The sequence below is a fragment of the Chlamydotis macqueenii genome, chromosome 13 (assembly GCF_036417535.1).
Source record: "Chlamydotis macqueenii isolate bChlMac1 chromosome 13, bChlMac1.mat, whole genome shotgun sequence".
Classification (NCBI taxonomy): Eukaryota; Metazoa; Chordata; class Aves; order Otidiformes; family Otididae; genus Chlamydotis; species Chlamydotis macqueenii.
The window spans coordinates 2,260,209-2,278,434 of NC_141568.1; the positions used below are offsets into that span (position 1 = coordinate 2,260,209).

The 18,226-nt window shown below is 39.2% G+C and overlaps 1 protein-coding gene across 5 annotated transcripts in view; it reads right to left on the reverse strand.

Moving 5' to 3' along the window:
* The window catches only part of BANP (BTG3 associated nuclear protein), a 144,551-nt gene that overhangs the window by 80,624 nt on the left and 45,701 nt on the right, over nucleotides 1-18,226 (reverse strand). For all 5 annotated transcript variants that reach the window (XM_086758110.1, XM_086758109.1, XM_086758107.1 and 2 more), the window contains exon 7: nucleotides 15,092-15,331. In XM_086758110.1, coding sequence (XP_086614236.1) covers nucleotides 15,092-15,331 — 240 coding nt within the window. The remainder of the gene's footprint in view (nucleotides 1-15,091; nucleotides 15,332-18,226) is intronic.

Below are 18,226 nucleotides of genomic sequence, written 5' to 3' on the forward strand. Positions count from 1 at the left end.
TTCTTATTTTCCTTTTGGTATCAGTTGCTTTCCACGCTCTGCAAAGTGAAATGATCTTTTCAACCTACTGGGCTTTCGATCTTACTCTCAAGTAGGATCCCGACCCTGTGAAGTACTTCCTTAAGCTGTTGTACAGTCCTACGAACAGGATATGGTCTGCTCCTGAAAGACAAATGATCTGAAGCCTACAGCCACAAAATTCCAGGTTTGCACAAACTAAGAGCTTTGTCCTTTCCTTTATATTAGAGATGAGCCAAGAGTCCTCAGGAACTGAAATTTGCAGGTTACTGATGTAACATAGTCAGGGAGTGCTGTATCTCTTCAGTCATGGTAATTTTTAAAACATATTTATTTTCCGATGCTCAAAATAATTTTTTTATAAATCTGTTCAAAAGCAATTTGAAATAAAGTAGGGAACATACAGGAGGAAAACCCCGGCATCAAAAAGCTAATTCAAAGGGGCTTTAAAGGCCCCAAGCTCTCTCACTGGCAAGGGACAGCAAGCAGGTTACCACGAGATTGCTTTACAGCCCCCACATTACGTCTCAAAAAAGCGAGTGGGAGTAGGAAAGGAGGAAAATCGACTGAAATGATCATCTGCTGCTGTGCAACAGCTCCCTTTCCATAGGTGTCAGCAAAAGGAAAGCACATTCTGTATTGTAAATACTGAGACCACATTTCTCGGTGCAATCTATTACTGATCCGCACTACACAGAGAAAGGGGTTTATAAATGTCTGCAGTGATGTCCAATAAAAATAGTTGTGCTTTCACTTTTTATGTGACTTCAGCTGTCAGTAAGCGCAAAAGCACTTATGCAGTCCTACATAAAACAGTCATATGCTCTGCGGTTATTTTGAAAAAAAAAAGTCCATATTTCATTCATAAATACATTATTACATGTAATTTCACGTTGTATGCTGCTCTTATAGAGAGGTGACTGAATCAATTATAGGTCAGAGAAAACTCACAGAAAAACAGTCTAGCTAGGAATTTCAACTGTTACACTGTAATCCATGGGATGTTCCAGGACGTCACTTAATTCAAAGATAAATCAAAAGCAATATCAATTACTTGGGACACCTTAGTCTCAGGTGCAGTGAGCTGTTCATACCAGGAGACCCAAGCCGCGTAGGACAAGGTCTGAGAAAGATGAGCAGTGCCAAGAGCTGTGACATAAGACGCCCCAGAAATTGCTGTGTTGAGGGGAGACAGGATAAGACCTTCATCTACTTACTGATCACAAAAGCTATCAATTAATCAATGTGATAAGGAATGGCTGTGAAATACTGGATCGAGAGACCGCTGCCTTCGTGGAGAGAACATGACTGCAGAGGACAGCATGGAAAATAGGTAACACACTAAGGAGCATAGCATCAGAGAAGATTTTAGGCTAGAGAGACCTAAGACATGAGGCACAGATTTTCAAAGCCAAGCATGCTTATTTCTTTTCCCTTATTGATGAAATTCCTACTTAGCCGTTACGCCAATCGAAGGTGTAAAACCGGTATAGACGAAACGCCTGCTGTTCACACAGATTTTTACCGTAACTGCATACTCAGTCACAGTCACTGCACGCGCGAATTAGGCATGAAAAATTAGCCCTGAAGTACAAAGATTGTTGATATATAGGTTAAATGAATTTCAGATGTATAAATCTATCCGGTTGGTATTACCATCTAAAATGTTATTCTACGAACAGGTCTTTAGCAACCACATTTCATAACAATCCACCGATGACTGAAGAAAAATCTAATGCTAATGACAGCGGAGGATTTTTTAAGTAGATAAAAAGTTCACCGTAACATTAGAAATATGATTTACCTGTAGCAAAGAGATAAATCCTGAAAACATGTGCAAACAATATTAGCAAACTGAAGCATACTGCCTTTCTGTTCTCTGTGCAGAAATGATCGTATGCAGCAGAGCTTTCAGCTGTCTCATTCCGAGTATGTCAAACAGCAAAAAAAGTTAGAAAGGCAGCACTAAAGCAAGATACTGCAAATCAGACATTTAACTTGGGGAAGTCCATATTGGAAAAGACACAAATACTTCAGTGAGAAGGGACTTGACTTTTTCAGAGCGTTTGCTAGTCAAAAGCAGCGTGAAGCATTGTAATCTACGAGCCACATAACAACCCTGCTAAAACACATTAAAAATACATGCAGCAATATAATTCATCACTTTGGCAAAAAGACAACAGTATTTTGGACACCAGATGCACTTATACAAGAGCAGCGAAGGAAAGGATTTAGATCATCTAAGGATGGCTGGCTGCGCCTGCAGCGATCCCTTTACTGAGGACAATGGATGTTTGCCGGTAACGTTCAAAACAAAGGATGTGCTTGTTCTTAAACACCAAGGGTCCAAAGTTTGCTTTCTCCGGGAACTTCACTTCCTAAACAAAGCTTTCTATGAAAACACACCAGAGATTTAAAATAGCTCAGTTATTTAATAAATTGCAAGAGCTTGAGCGGTTTCTATAGACCAGATACACACCAGCGGCAGCTTGGGAGACAAAATGGTCTGCACAAAGAATTCAGAGACACGAGCTATTCTGAAGTGTGCAAAGGAAATCACTTTGGTTTGCGAGCAAGAACTAATGTTCAGATCTTATCAACCAAAATCTTAGGAGGAAGGCACATGTGCATCAGGAAAATTAAAGACGTCAGCCTTACAAGCCAACAGGTGCATCAGACCAAGCTTTGCCTTCCAGATCCTGGGTTAGAAACACAGCACATCTTCGCCAAAGTTCCTATGAAACTAAAAAGACGATGGACACAAGTTCTAGAACGGTTCTTGTGCACCACAAAAGAAATCTTTCTGTGGTTCAAAGAAAAAAAAAAAAAAAAAGCAGCTTGGAAACGCAGTGAAGATGATCTGGTACAAACACAAAGGTCGTCAGCAAAGATGTCTCAAATGACTGCATGCTCCCGAAGTTCTGGTGCATCTGATGTACAAAATAGGCAGAGAAAGGGTTGTGGTTTCTTGAAAACGGGGCTAATTAGAAAAAAAGAAAACCCCAGGAAAACAATGTTCCTAAGAAAGTAATTCTCTCTTAAAGGTCAGAAGTCAGTCAGCAGACGAAACAATTCACATAAAACATTAAATTGTAAAGAAATTTAATTAAGAACAAATTGAGGAGGAACAGAAGACATTTGTAATATCAAAACCAGACATGAAATATTCCATCTTGATACCGCATTCAAAATCAGCCTCCTAAAAAACAAACTTCATGTCAATAGCTTGCATTTGGATATTGCTAGGTTGTGCAGCTTCCCATTCTCCACAAACACCAGATTTCTTTAGAAAATTAAAAGGTAAATCATTATTTTCATGGACTTGGCAGAGTTCCTTCTGCTGTCCTTTATACTGAGACGGCCCAGACCTTCCCTCTGTTAGTGTTACATTTTGAAAGATTAGGGAAAGTGTCACCACCAGAGAATCTAACAGCCACATGTATAAAATAAAGACACATTTACATTACATGTGTAATCCAAACAGATCTGGTTAACTGTTCCTTCCATTTTCACATTCAACATCATTTTTAAAGTCTAGAGAAAAAGCAACAGGATGTCATTCTCAAAATTCAAATGATTAAAAAGATGAACAGATTTTTTTTTTAATTGACAAGAATATGATGGACATTATGAAAAACAAGGGCTTCGGATTCTGCCTGCACAGAATCATGAAGAGGGGCGATTATTTGGGGGTTTGGCTAACAAAATGCATTTTTTCACATAAGGGTCATACATTTGGAGTTCTTTTTATTAAACGAATAGCGTATGACAACAAAATCTGCTGTACTAAATACTGGAACAGCGGAGGAAAAAATTAAGCACCTCTGAAGTTACTTCTTGCGCCTTCAGGCTTCAGTTCTTCAAACGTAATTATGGCCATGCATTGACCATATTGAAACAATTTCCAAAAGAGTAATTGTTTACTCATTTGACAGCAGGGAGGGGGGCTGTAATCTCCACAGCTGGGAGGCAGTTTCCCTCTCCAAAACTCAGAAGTGTTCAGGGTTGGGCAAAGGGACGCAGAAGGGGAGGGCAACGTCGTCCTCATTCAAGGAGAACTCGCCCCATTACTGTCGGGGGGGTGGCAGGACCTTGGCAGCTTCTCCATCATCACATGTTTGTGAACATCAATCATGTCACCAGCTAATCACTTTCCATGACATTGTGCTCAGCCCCAGGCTAAACAACATCCAAAAGGAGATGGGGGAACTGTTAGAACCACGGAGAGACGGAGGAGGGAAGGAAAATTCAGCTACCAAGCAATTCCTCTGGTTTCCATTTTATTTCTACAGTTCCTTTAACTATTGCATTCACACCTTTCAAACAGCTCAAAATTTATAGGCTACTAGAGTGTGCAGACATTCTAGTGCAAACTATACGCAGGGGTACTTATGAGCAGCCTCAAATACAACTGAGATGATATTCTGTTACACATACCTGAGGAAGGATTTCCTAAACCTGTGTCAGTAACCAGAATATTTTAAATAGTGGAATATTAAAAAAAAAAACAAAACACTATACAGTGTTCACAAAATACAAACTTTTAAAGCAAATTTTCAACTGTCAGCTTTTAAAGTAAAGAAATGCCCTGTTTTCCTATGTACAGAAGACATGGTTAAAGAGGATTGCTGCAGAGAAGATTCCACAGAAAACAGATTATTTTATTATACTCTTCAACTAAGATATAACAACACATAAATCTCAAAAATCCGTGTTAATCAAGTCCCCTTTACTTGGGCAGCAGGAACTCAACTCTATACTAGAGATCACGAGGAGTCTTATCCTAGGTAATTTTATGACAAAACACATAATTGCTAGTTTTACAACAACTGCTTTACAGCAAATATCTAGAAATTGCTTACCTACGGTAAGAAAACTAAATCTCAAGAGGGATTTAAAAGAGTAAGACAAGAGAGTAAGGAAATTCATAAATACCACTAAGAACACAACTGAGAAAGCCAGGCACGTTCAAGGAAACACTCCAGATGTGAAACGCGTCAGTGAAGTCAGCGGTCTTAAGTGCGAGCACATGATTAGACAATTTAGGGAGTAACGACTAACTTTAGGGACACCAAAAGAACCCGTTTTTTCCAGGAGTGTATTGCTCATATTGCATAATTCTCCTGGCTTCCCAATGCCATCACGATGCGAGTGTTATATAAATACACACTCCAGCACACTGAGGAAACAAACCCTAACCGTTACATTTTCATACTTCTGACTGGAATAGAAGTGAAACTGTAGACACACATTTCTGCAGGCTGAACTGACACCAGCCTATCAGCACCACATTCCCACTCCCCAAAATCCCATAACACATATCTTACAACTAACAAGACACCATCTGCCCCAGACTACGACTACCGTAAAATTCCCCGAGTTCAAGAAGGGGATGGGTTGAGGCAACGTCCTATCTCTCACTGCTTCCCTTTCCGAATGAAAATCTCCTGGCCACTGTATAGGAAAGCAGCACGTCTCAGCTGCTTCAAGAGAACCAACAATTTAAAATTATGTTTCCTCAGCTCCTAAAACAAAGCCAAGTTCAAATTAAGTATATGTCTGGTAAGATAATTTCTGGGATCAGAGGGGTGCATTTTGATGTCCCAGCATCAAAGCAAGGCAGAAGAAGTGCTAAACTACAGTCAGCAACTATTTATAATTTCAGACAATCTGCTGATTACAATTCATGAAAAATATGAAATTAAAAGTTATCTTACACATCCTTGTTCTACAAATTAAAAGGACCGACGCAGGTTTACAGGTTTCAAAACCAAAAATAAAATTAATTACCATCTAGAATCTCCAAATTCTACCAACGTATCCTCTTCTAAAAGAGGAGAGCTCCTACATTCAGACACACCTTACCACCTTTCTGGAAAACTAGCCAGCCTATTTTTATTTATTTTACCAAGAGCAGAACCTGTTTGATTTTGACATCAAGGGACGGCCATAAGCATGCAAATAATGCCATCTAGTGGGGCAGCAAATTGACTATTCTGGCAAGAAGTGACAGCGTTTTTACCCGTGCATGTGTATGTTTGCTCAATCCCCAACTGCCTTGCAGCACGTGCCAAGTGCTAGAAAAGGTCAGCAGAGCTGCAGAACCAGAGATACGCTGTGAAATGGAAGTGAGCGGATTAATCGCTACAGAAATCGAGTATTTTTGATGTTCCCGGTCGCGCCCATTGATTGAAGCCAGTTCCACGTGGCGTGTTACAGTCGTAGCCGTAAGGATCTTTCGATCACTTTTCTCTGATGGTGACAGAATATCAACGGCTGCATAAATGTGACTGTTTAATCAGAGTATAATTATAAAATGCATTAAGGATCTAACTCATTAAATTAAACAATCAATCCCACAAGAAAGTAATTCTAGACCAATTCTGAAAACAGAAGTGTCTGTCATCTACTACAGACTTACCTCTGCTCCCCAATTACAGGAGAGGTACTCCACTACGATGACACGGGAGAAGTGACATACATTTGCCTGCATTTTTTTCCCATTTTTAAAAGAAAACACATTGCTCACTCTAAAAAAATCTTGCAAAAATCCAAAAAGACACAGCAAATAAAACAAGATATCCTGAAAATAGATCTACGTTTCATTTCCTCCATACATATATTCATGCAGCATTTGGGTCTCAGTATGAAAGCAAAACTGCATACTTCATACAGCCAATAGCTGTACAGCTAAAAATTGCAATGGCAGCATTCCACGCCGACTGCACAAGTGTTTTCATCTGAAATGGCTTTTCAAGAAGATTTTAGGTCCTAAAGACTCCAACACTTGTTTGACTTACCAAGGCACTAACAATCTCCTTCCAAACAAAATACCTGATGTGCTCACAATAACTATTACCTTCTTTTTGCGTAATAAAAAATGCACTTACGGGATACTATGCTTTTATGTCTTCAGTTAAATTTACCTTTCAGTTTCGCAAATTCAAGATGTCAGAGCATTCATTTATGATCAGAGTGAGCAAGCAAAGATTTCGCTATTTCCTTCACTCGCTGGGAGAAGCAATCCCACAAGGTTTATCAGACATCGCTCCGTTTTGGAGCAGAACGTACCTAAGTATACGATGTGTTTATTGCCAAAGGATCAACTTACTGTTTGAAATCAAAGTCTGACGCTCAAAACAAATGGAATCACCTAAATTGAAACAATAACACTTGATTGAAATGCTTCTGATTTTAAGGAGTCACTGCCAATAACCGCACACCAGGTCATTTTTGATCGCCACAATTTTACAGGGAAGCTGATTAAATAGCTGTTTGTCCTTCACACAGCAGCACAATGTGATCTGACAGAAGCAGCAGCAGAACTGATGGAAAAAGGAGAGTTGTTGCTTTAACCACCCCCTTCCCGAGACATCCCGTTACATAAGCCCTCACCGCAGTGCCTCGGGAGCCCATCTGGATGGCAAACGCCACCACACGTGCCGCCAAGAAAAACTCACTTATGAATCAACAACGAAAATTTCTCCCCTTCCGAAGGAGCTTGCGGGTTTGGAAAGGACTGGCACGACAGAAACCTGAACGCTGCGGGAATTTATTTACATTTTACTTGCAGTCAGCTTGAGGCATCTCCTCACTTCACTTTTTAACCCTTGTGAAATGGAGAAAAGAAAGTTCAAAGCCAGGAAAGGAAAAGCTATGCAACTTTCTGGAATTCCATTTACGAGATTTTGTGAAATCACAGCTCTCCTCGTGTGCAGCAATGCGTTTTCCAGATGAATGTACATTATTTTTGCGCTGATCAGTCTGCGTTTGGTGGCTGAGCTGTTTTTCCTCTCAAAATGTCATGGTTCAAATACATCCTTAGACTCTTCATGTCTTCTAAAGCCACACCGTAAAAGTTCAATTTTGTCATTTATAGGTCTTCGATAGTAAAGAAAATATTTCTTGTCTGGAGTCCAGTGAAAGTTCATTAGGATATTTTATTCATGCAGGGACTGAGCCCGAGTGATACGGAGTAACCACCAGCTTCCTGTGCAGACGGTGAGACGAAAGCACGCTCCACATCCTTCTGAATGAGGCCCCAAAGGGACACCACCGCTGCACACTGGTAACTGCCCTGCAGACCGTCGTAACACTGGAGAAGTTCCACGTATGGAGGAATGAGCCCAAAGAAAACAGTGGTTAGTACAACTGTGACACAGAGCCCTCTTTCACTTGTAACTCCACAGCTCAGATGGATCTGCAGTGCTGATAAAGATGGTCCTTGGATACCACACTCGATATATTGATTATAAATGGCCCAATATTTCTTGCTAACATCAGAGTTTGGGGCTTGTTAATACAGATATGTAATGACTTCTGAAATCCACCCCAGACTGTCCTGATTTTCATTAGAATAAAACAGCCCTCGTTCAACTAAGTCACTGTATTTGTAGCAACAGCTTTCCCACTGAGCCCACCTGTCTTACTAATTACACAACTTGCTCCTTTTTTCATTATACACTCCTGAATCAAGATTTAAAGTCACTGAGAAAACTGCTTTTATGCTCAGACTTCGCTGAATGTTTTTAGCTGCCTCTCAAAAAGCGAGGACCGTCACGCTCCAGCACGTACTTTAAATAGGTCTGGCCAAAGCAGCAAAGTATTGACAGGATGGAACAACTGTGCATCGGCTGGAAAGAGATGGTCCAAGTGACCTAATGCATTGGTGTTCTTCTTTCTGTAGAGCCTACCAACTCACAAATGCTCGACAGCACATCATGCGCAATCAACTTACATGCAATCACAGTTGTCACTGACAGGCTAAGCAGCTGCTTACGTTCAAGAATGGAAAATTAAATTCATCGCTTGTATAACACAAGAACAAGAGAAGTGTGAGAAGGAGAGAGAAAACACACTGCCAACAATTTATTTTATTTCCCAAAATTGCTGCCTTTATTTCAGTTTATTAAACAGTAACAGGCCAGGAAAGTAATTGAAATAAACAGAAGTGCCCAGGAAAGAAGAAAACAACAGCCAGCACTAAATTACAGTGCTTACACAGTCAGTAAGCAAGTGCCAGCATTGATGCCATTTATGAGAACTGCGGTGCCGAGATAAACTCAATGGGTTCTCACATTATCTTCCTGCCTAGCCTCAAAAGAGGTTATCACTTCCCTCCATGTGGCAGCATTTAATTGATTCACAAAGAAGCAGCTATTTGGAACTGAAGGCAGAGTTTTGCAGCTATGAGGAAGACGTGTTTGCAAAAAGCAACACGGCTGCATCACAAGGCCTTTCCCAAGGGTGCTTTACCAAAGAAATTTATTGCTTTTCAGATAGGAGAATAGCACAACAGAAATGCTTTCTTTCGCTTCTTTCCATTTCAAGATGTGCTGAACTCTGAGACTTTGCTTCTCACTTTCTTCTTGACCACGAGATAGCTCAACACCTCTGCAAACTCTCCCTCCTCTCTTCCCAGGTTCTGCCCCTAAGAACAGACTCCACCTTCACGGACTTCGGAATGAACCAACCACAACAAAGCTTTTCTGAAAGCGTCCGATGGAGGTGTTCCACTCGGTAAGATTCAGAGGCGAGATTTTGAACAGCACACAGCTCAGGAGAACCTGCTTCAACTCCCTGCTGCCGCAGGCACAATGCTGCAGAATCAGGCAAGTTCTTGTCTGCTTATACTCAACGCTTCAAACTGTAAAATGAAGTTTGTCATACCTCTAAGCCACGATCTGGCAGCTGAAGAGAAATGCACTACAGCATCTGATAACACCGCAGTCCTCAAAGGAACAGGCCGAAGCGAATTTTTATTTCCAAAAAGCTACAGTCCATGGTATTTATTACTGAAAGAAAATGTTGGCAAAAAGTATGTCCAGGGACCACAAGTTTAGCTCATGCATGTGGATACAAACCACACAATGTCTTTTCAGACTACTATGGCTTGGAAGATTAATGTCCTATATAATGAAGAAACAGAAGCACGGGTTAAACAGCAAACATCAGAAATCCTCAACAAATTACTAGCTTGAGCCTCTAACCCATTCCTCTTCCCCTCAGACCTCCAGAGCATGACTGATTCTGGAGTTAGCTGGTCTGTCAAGGGAGGTCGATTGAAAAGACAATTGGTAATGCAGCTGCAACAATCCAAGTTACAGAAATTCATCAATTTCTAGTGCTGAAGAAATAGGAGAGATATCAGACAAAATGCTTATTTGAAAAATTTTGAATTTTTCTTGAATTTTGCCAACAGTATCCTGATGGAACCCAAAGTCTAGATGCATGTCTGCAACTGCTGATAACCCACACTTGTAGCGATTTCCGTTGCATCTATGTGTAACACTGTTTTAAACCATTATTTATACACTATACACTGACAGTGACTAGTACAATATTCATAAATGAGACACCAGAATTATAAACAGGAAAGGAAGAAAAAGAGAGAGTGCAAAAAAATATACAAAGATTAGGAAGGAAAAAGAGCTATAAAGGGAAAAATGTGTATAGTTTATAAAAACACAGCAATTAAAAAAGGCTTTTTTAAAGTAGAAAAAATGAAAAAGAAAAACATTAAATACATTCTGTATTTATAGTGTAACTCTTCAGTAACTGTAATGTTTAGTTTATCCATATAAAACACATTCTATATAATAGCAACAGTCTGCAGTACCTCATAAAACAGATGCACTGGTGAGAAACAGTAGAGCTAACAGTTTGTCTGTGAGAAGCCACCTACTACCCTTCCTCTGGTATCTGAAAGCAGGAAAACGCTTCAGAAAGACGGAACAGAAGCGTGGTATATTTGCTGTTCATCCTGCTTTGCTATGAAGATCAAAATCTTCATTAGAAGTGAACAAGCTGAAACAGTAGTGACTTACTGCGACTGGCAGATTTCACACGACACAAGTTACAAGTTGCTTAAACTGGCCCAGCCTGCGCTGCTCTGTGTTATGTGCACGAATATCTATATCTATATGTACACACACTGATCTGACCTACATCACACAGTCTAGGAGTCAAATGTGTTTCCTATTACACAAATGTGGGTGGTCTGCTTCTCCAGCAGCACCGTGTCAGGGAATTTCGTGAAGCAGTACAGTACTTCACTTGAACAGCCCTCTGAAGAGGACAGTGCTACGTTTCGCTCTTCTGTCCAAGTGTATTAACATCTCTTTCAACTAGCAGGGGAGACAGGCGATCTCGTCTTTACTGGAAGCAATGACACAACAGAAACGCCAAACTTGGATTGCCAATTTCTTTCTATCCTACATTTTTGAATGCATCTTAAAAAGTAAAGTTATGTGCCATTTCAAACAGAATATACATCATTTACCATATAATTAAAAATCATACTTTATCATAAGGTATTTTCAGATAACGCTTTCTTCCTATGTTATTGAAATGACAGGGATGTATTCTGGATGAAATAAATGTTAACTCATTAGTGGAAACTGGCAAAAACTGCATGGTTTTGGCAGTTTTTTTGTTTTGCTTTATAAACAATCATGATCCCAATGTGAGAGTTATGTCAATACATAAATAGTTCCCTGAGCAACAGACGACTGCACAGAGTCGAAAGAGGATTTCTCGTGTCCAATAACACATGGGAACTAGGGGTACAGGTTCCCCTTAATGCAATTAGTGAATTTGTATCTCCTTCCTCCACCCAACCTCTAGTTCTGTGTTTCATTTGTAGGTACTAATCTTCTATCCTCTTGTCATAATTGGCCAAAACTGACAAATATGTAACAATTATTGGTGAGAGTCTGCAAAAACACATGTGTAGATGCAAGAGGCTTTCACAGAAATGACAGACTAACAAAGTTACACACACAGGAAATAAATAATGTTATTTTGTTTTCATTTAATTAGCTTATTTTAAATAATAAGAACTATTGATAGCTTTTCTTTTATGAACTTCAGAAATTTCCTCTCAATTTTTTCCAAGATGTTTCTTATAAATGGCAAAATTCTGCATTTGGAAAACTGTATTTTCAAACTCATTTGTGGAAACTGCTATAAAATCTCAAAAGAGCTGAACCTGTATTTTCTGTTACACAACGAAAATTACAACTGTGGATGTTCTTATATCACATTTCACCAGGAAATGTCTACATTTTTAACAGAGCTGAAGTAATGAGCTACTTAATGACATATAGCGTGCTTAAGTCATTTTGGTTTCTTGCCCAAAAACTCTCTTCAATACCACTGCCACTCCACAAGTAAATTTATACCACAAGTGAAAATTTATTCTTCCAAAGATAAATTTTCATCTCTCTTGTGGTAAACCTTATGCAGTATATGAAAAATTTTTAATAAACTTACATCTCTTCATTTTCTATAGTTTCTGCATATTATACAAAATATTCTCTCCGTTACATACAGATGTGGTTGGTATTTTCTTTTTCTTCTAGCAAAAGAAAGGAAGGAATATATTTCCACTGAGAAACTTTAAGAAACTTGAAACAAAGGAAAAATGAAATTGTGATTGGCAAATGTGAGGCCGATGACATTAGATTTTTCATTTAAGTTTAAAAAAAACGCATCAAAGTATTACTGCTCAGAGCAGAAGCAAATCATACTGTTAGGAAAACAACCTAATTGAGTTCCCATGCTAGTGCTGCCGTCAGTTTTTGGTAGGTTTTATGAAACAACACTTCACCAATAAAAACCAGATGGTCTGTGGACTGATAAAGCTAAGTGGCTATGGCATGGCAGGGCTGCTCCCAGCACCTCTCTAACAGGTATTAGGGATGAAATCACGGCACAACTGAACTCACCAGGAATTCTGTCAATGAACTGAACATGGACAGAGTCTCATCCACAAACATTATGAGTTATCTGTATGCTCACTCACATCACAGCAAATTCATAAACAAGCTAATGAAATCAAATTTCATTTCAACTTAATTATTTGCGGTGATGACATATTAGGTTATTACACAAAATCACCATTTCTGGACCAATGTTGTTACTATTAAACGTGCTGCTTCATTGAGTTTACATGCATTTTCTTTACTTGTTGCCACAGGATTCTTTATTGCTGAGAGCAAATCTCAATAACCTTTAACCATTAGGTGTCCAAAACCGTAAACTCTGGTCAGGTTCCCGTGGGGTGTATTTTATTTCAGAAGGCATACACAATCCTAGTTTGTTATGGACTGGTTTCAAAAAGAAAGCAGCACACTAGTCAATGTGAAGAAGAAATAAAGATATGTTTCAGATACCTGGATCCCAAACCTTCTGAGCCGTGCTTATGACATCAAACGACACAGACAGGGGTTTCTGTGGCCATCATTTGGAATGCTGCTGCTTGTGATCCACTGCTGCTACATTGCTGCCATTGCAGACCTTTTCCAATTGCAGGGATCACTTCTATAATCCAATTTCTTCACAGTCAGAATGCCTCATAGAAATGACATAATCCCTAGCTCGAGCATTCAGTCACATGAGCACATTCCATCCCCATGCTCACATTTTCAAAAACCTGTTCTTTCTGCACAGTTAAAAACTCACTCCTTTGATTTGTGCTCACACATTTAAGGGATGGGGAAAAGGGTTGCTTTAAAATTGGAGCAAGAATCATTTCTTCATGTTTCTATAAAGCATTCTCAGCAAAAATCCACCCGAGTTTTAAAAACAGAATGGAACAAGGTCATTTACACTGATGAGATCAACAGATAACGAGGTTTGGAGATCAAAATCACTTTGAATCAATCTCCCTTAATACATTCGCAGTAGAAGCCTGAAGTCTTCTGCTTCAGGCATGTCATGAGATAAAAATTGGCCTAATGCAGCAAACTGAATGGGCCAGCTTTGCCTATCAGTTTCCCCGAGACAGCAAATTACTAGGAACAAAAGCAGGTCAACAGGACTGTATTTCCTCAGCTCAGTTCGGTGTAAAGCAGCACAGCAGTCTCATCGTCAAATATTCTTCCATGTAACTATCAAACACATTGCCCTAACAGAAGCATCAAAACAAAACATCGAATTCTTCAAAAGCCATTCAAAATAAGCTCTCTCTGGCTATGTTCTTAAGCCTTAATTGGCATTTCGAATTGGCAACTGCATACAAAACACTCTAGTATAACAAATTATTCCCACTCTACTAATCCATTGGTGACCTACATAAGATGTGACTATACAGAATCTTTTAACAGCAAGATCTACTGGTATACTAAAATCTAGTTCAATTAGTAAAGTTGGTCATTTTTTAGACTCTCTCTCAATTCCACTATAATATTTAAATTTGTTTCCTCTTGACGTGCATAGCAAAGGTACCACACAAGAGCTGTAACACTTGTGTTGGACACTTGGCTGTTTGAGAGGCCTTCACCTACCTCCTTTACTGGAAAATATTTACACCACAGCGCATGGAACAGACCTGGCTGTCCTCAACACATTCACCGAGTAATCCTCTACTAGGAGTCACCATATCAGAGCAAGACATGTATGTCCAGATTCTTCTTTTCACTTAGAATTTTCGTGAATTTAAAAGGAATCAGATGTATTAGGCATAGCCACTAGTTCTATCTTCAGTATAAGCAATATCTGTTCATTATTGCATAGCAGCTTTAAAAACCAAAAAAAACTTACGCACATTGGAGCAAATACATTAGCATCATACACATTCCTGTTATGAATCCATAGACTTTATAATACTTAATTTCTTCTTTAGTAGAAATTGCAAGTTTCTTCCATCTCAAGGTAAGCAAGTCTTTTGAAATCATACATATAAATGGAAGGAAAAAAATAAGATTCAAGACCATATGGTTTTGAACTCATGAATAATATTTAAATTTGTGCAATTTGTTTTATTATCTCTTCCATTATCTGAGAAAGCAATATTTTTCTGGTATTTACTAGACTTGGTGTGCTCACAGCTGGCAGTTGCAAGGAAATCTGAATTCAGATTTCAAGACTGAGGAATTTCTAGTGAACACCCACAACAAGCTAAACTAAACCAGCCCATTAGAATTCCTTCATAAACAAAAGTTAACAAAACATCTGTCTGGCAACAACAATACATACCCCATTCTTACAAAACATAGTTTAACTGCAAGTAGTAGACAGTTTCTCCATTATCTACACCATATAAATTCAAAAGTTTCCATATTATACTCACAGCGAATTCCATAAATCATGAGAGGATCAAGTTGCTTCTTCCCATGCTTCCCCTGGCCCGAAAGGTTGGAGATGGCCTGAATTTCCCGATGGAAGAGATAATCAAGCAATGTCAGTGCCATCTTCTCGGCTGTGCGGCAGTTCGTGCTGATGTGCAGCATATCAGCAGGGGTGATGGGGCAACGGACCCGCATCTCAGGATTATTTTCATCTCCGAGCCATGTCCCGTTGGGGTAATCCTCTAAAAACAGAGATTTTGGACATTCTAATTGTGGCACAGAATGAAACAGTGAGGTTCAAGTCACAGTCAACATTTCTTAAGTTATCATGAGCTCTTCCAGTTTTCTTTGTAGTCCCCATAAACAACTTTAAAATTTACCATGACGAATAGACTCAAATGATTTGCTGCAGATAAAGTTATTCTCCAATCCACACCAATGGTGACCAAAAGTTATTGCCATTAATGTTCTGGCCTACACAAGGAATGGGTGCATTTAGTCCAGATGTCTAACTCGCTCTCAGATATCTTTCTCAAGCGTCTCATACAAGAGGCCAACAGCTGAAAGAGCACACTATGCTCACAGTGTTCTCATTCATCAAGTTAGTCATTCCCTAAGAACGAAGATTGCTGCAACCCCATACTATTCTTAAAGTACAGCTAATTTGAAGAAGCTAACAGCTTTGAACCATATTTTCCCCAAAAGTATCAGATTAAAATGAGTCTAAGCAAGATCAGAACTTGAAGAAATTACAATAAATACTGAGCAGTAACTTATTTAATCACTTACAAAGAGTATTTCAACAACAACCATTCAAAATGTAGCTAGAGATCCCAACCAAATTTTGGTCTTTCTTCAAGTTTACTAGCCAGTAGCGTACACCATTTCCTAAACACACAACTTAGCAAGGAAGAGGACCAGCATAAAGATGATTAATCAATCGCTAATCATCTGCCAACTGCATCTTTCTATTCAAGTATGAGGTCACTAGCAGCAGAACTACACCTAATTTCTCTTGTGTAAACACACACACACACATTTTAAACAAAGGTTTTTTGAAACATCTGTCCCAGCCTGGTGGGGGAAAAAAAACACCCTGTTCATTTTAAAAGGAATACTAATCCCTCACTTGAAATTAATCTTTGCAGACAACGCCAAAAGTTACTGGAGTCAAGACTAATCAGAAACCAGTACAGATGACCAATCCCTACTGAAGCGGAGGATGCAACGCAGGACTTACAATGAAACTCTCATTACAGATAAGAGCAAAATTTCCAGTACAAATCTTAACAATGCTAACAGGAACTGGATAGAACAACATTCCAGTACTATTTTCAACGTTCATTGACACAGTCCATTCGGATTTGATTTCTACATTTTCTCAACTTTGTGGAGTAAAACAAAGCTTCCTGACCTAGGAGTCACTCAGCTCTTCCGTACCAGAGCTTTACAGTATTTCATGGTTGTTTCACACACCTTCAGAACGGTAAAAATGGGAAAGAGTCATTCAATTACATGATTTAGCTTTCATTAAATGCCTTCAGAATTTCATGGTACACACAAAGTCACAAATTCCTTGTTTCTCTAACCCTTCCAAGTCACAGAGCAGGGTGACAGAGTTCAGATGAGCATATCCTCCTCACACGGAACAGGACCTCTGAGCAAGCAGATTCTTTATTTCCAAGCACTGGCACAGGTTAAGTCAGCCTGGATTTTACTATACTACAAGCCAAAAGTATGCAATAAAATATAACATAAAAGCAACTCAAACACTAAAAACCACTTTTCTAACATGACCTTTGTGTTGAGTCATACCACATGTCAGATGCAAGTTTATAGCAATTTATAATGGCAGCATGAAGCAAATGTTCGATTATGCAATAATGATATATCATTATAACCATGAGATTATCAACCATAATAATTTGTAAGGAAAAATATTTGCTGCTGACGTATGTAGCAGCTAGTCCCTCAAACTTTTTTCTATCAAAATCAGAACTTAATGCTCTGCTCTGAATATATTTTTATACACTCGTCATTTTTTATGTATATGTGAACCTTACTTTTTATCCTGAACTATGTAATACGGCACACTAGCTGTTTTCTCCTCACAGTACCAGGTGCCATCTGAAAAATAAGGTGGTTGAGATTAATTGACTTGTTTTGAATGCCACTGTGTCTGGCCTCACCACAAGTCTGGTTAACATTATCAGGGGAAACAACAGCCTGTTCCTGAAGATAAATCGACTGTTTTATAAAAATTTGGGTTGAGCTGGCAAAGCAAAAACATCTTTGGATAAATGTGTAACTTTTTCAGAGAAATTCTAGAAAGCCTGTAAGTGATTCTACATCCCATTAAAATCGTATTTCCTTACCAGTTCACAGAATTACCATTAGACATAAGAGTTATTGCTACTTACGGAACACCTTTCACCTGCAGTCTTGTTTAGCAAATGCTATCAACCTACACGACCCAATGACCTGGGTTTGATTATGATAATGGTGGTGGAACACTGGCCCAAGTTGCCCAGAGAGGCGGTGGATGCCCCATCCCTGGAAACATTCCAGGCCAGGTTGGCCGGGGCTCTGAGCAACCTGATCCGGTTGGAGATGTCCCTGCTCTTTGCAGGGGGGTTGGTCCCTTACAACTCTAATTATTCCATTATTTTTTTCCATTTGCAGAATAATCTTTTTTTTTTAAGCTGGCACAGAGTCCAGAACATACTGTTTTTACCACATGCAACTGTTCTTTTATTGCTAACAGCCTGGAAAGAAGACACTATCTTGTTATTCTGACCCATGATCACAAGCCCCACATTAAATTATCTCTCACATTTTCCTCCTGGTTTAAAAGTTTCAACAGAAAGGGAATTTGCTTTGTAATCATTTTGCACTAAGTGGAACTTGCATGACTAACATTAACCATGACTCTACTGTCTCACTGCAGCTACTTGAGGGCACAAAAGCTAAACTATTCCTTATCGTATACAAAAATAATTCCTACTGGCCTTCCAACACATCTAGCACTTTGCATAAAGCAAATACTATGAGACCGACACACAAAAAACTGGTGAAAAGAGGAAGTGCAGTGCCAGTTATGAGGGAGGCAGAACTGCTCTGAACAAGTGGTGTGGAAT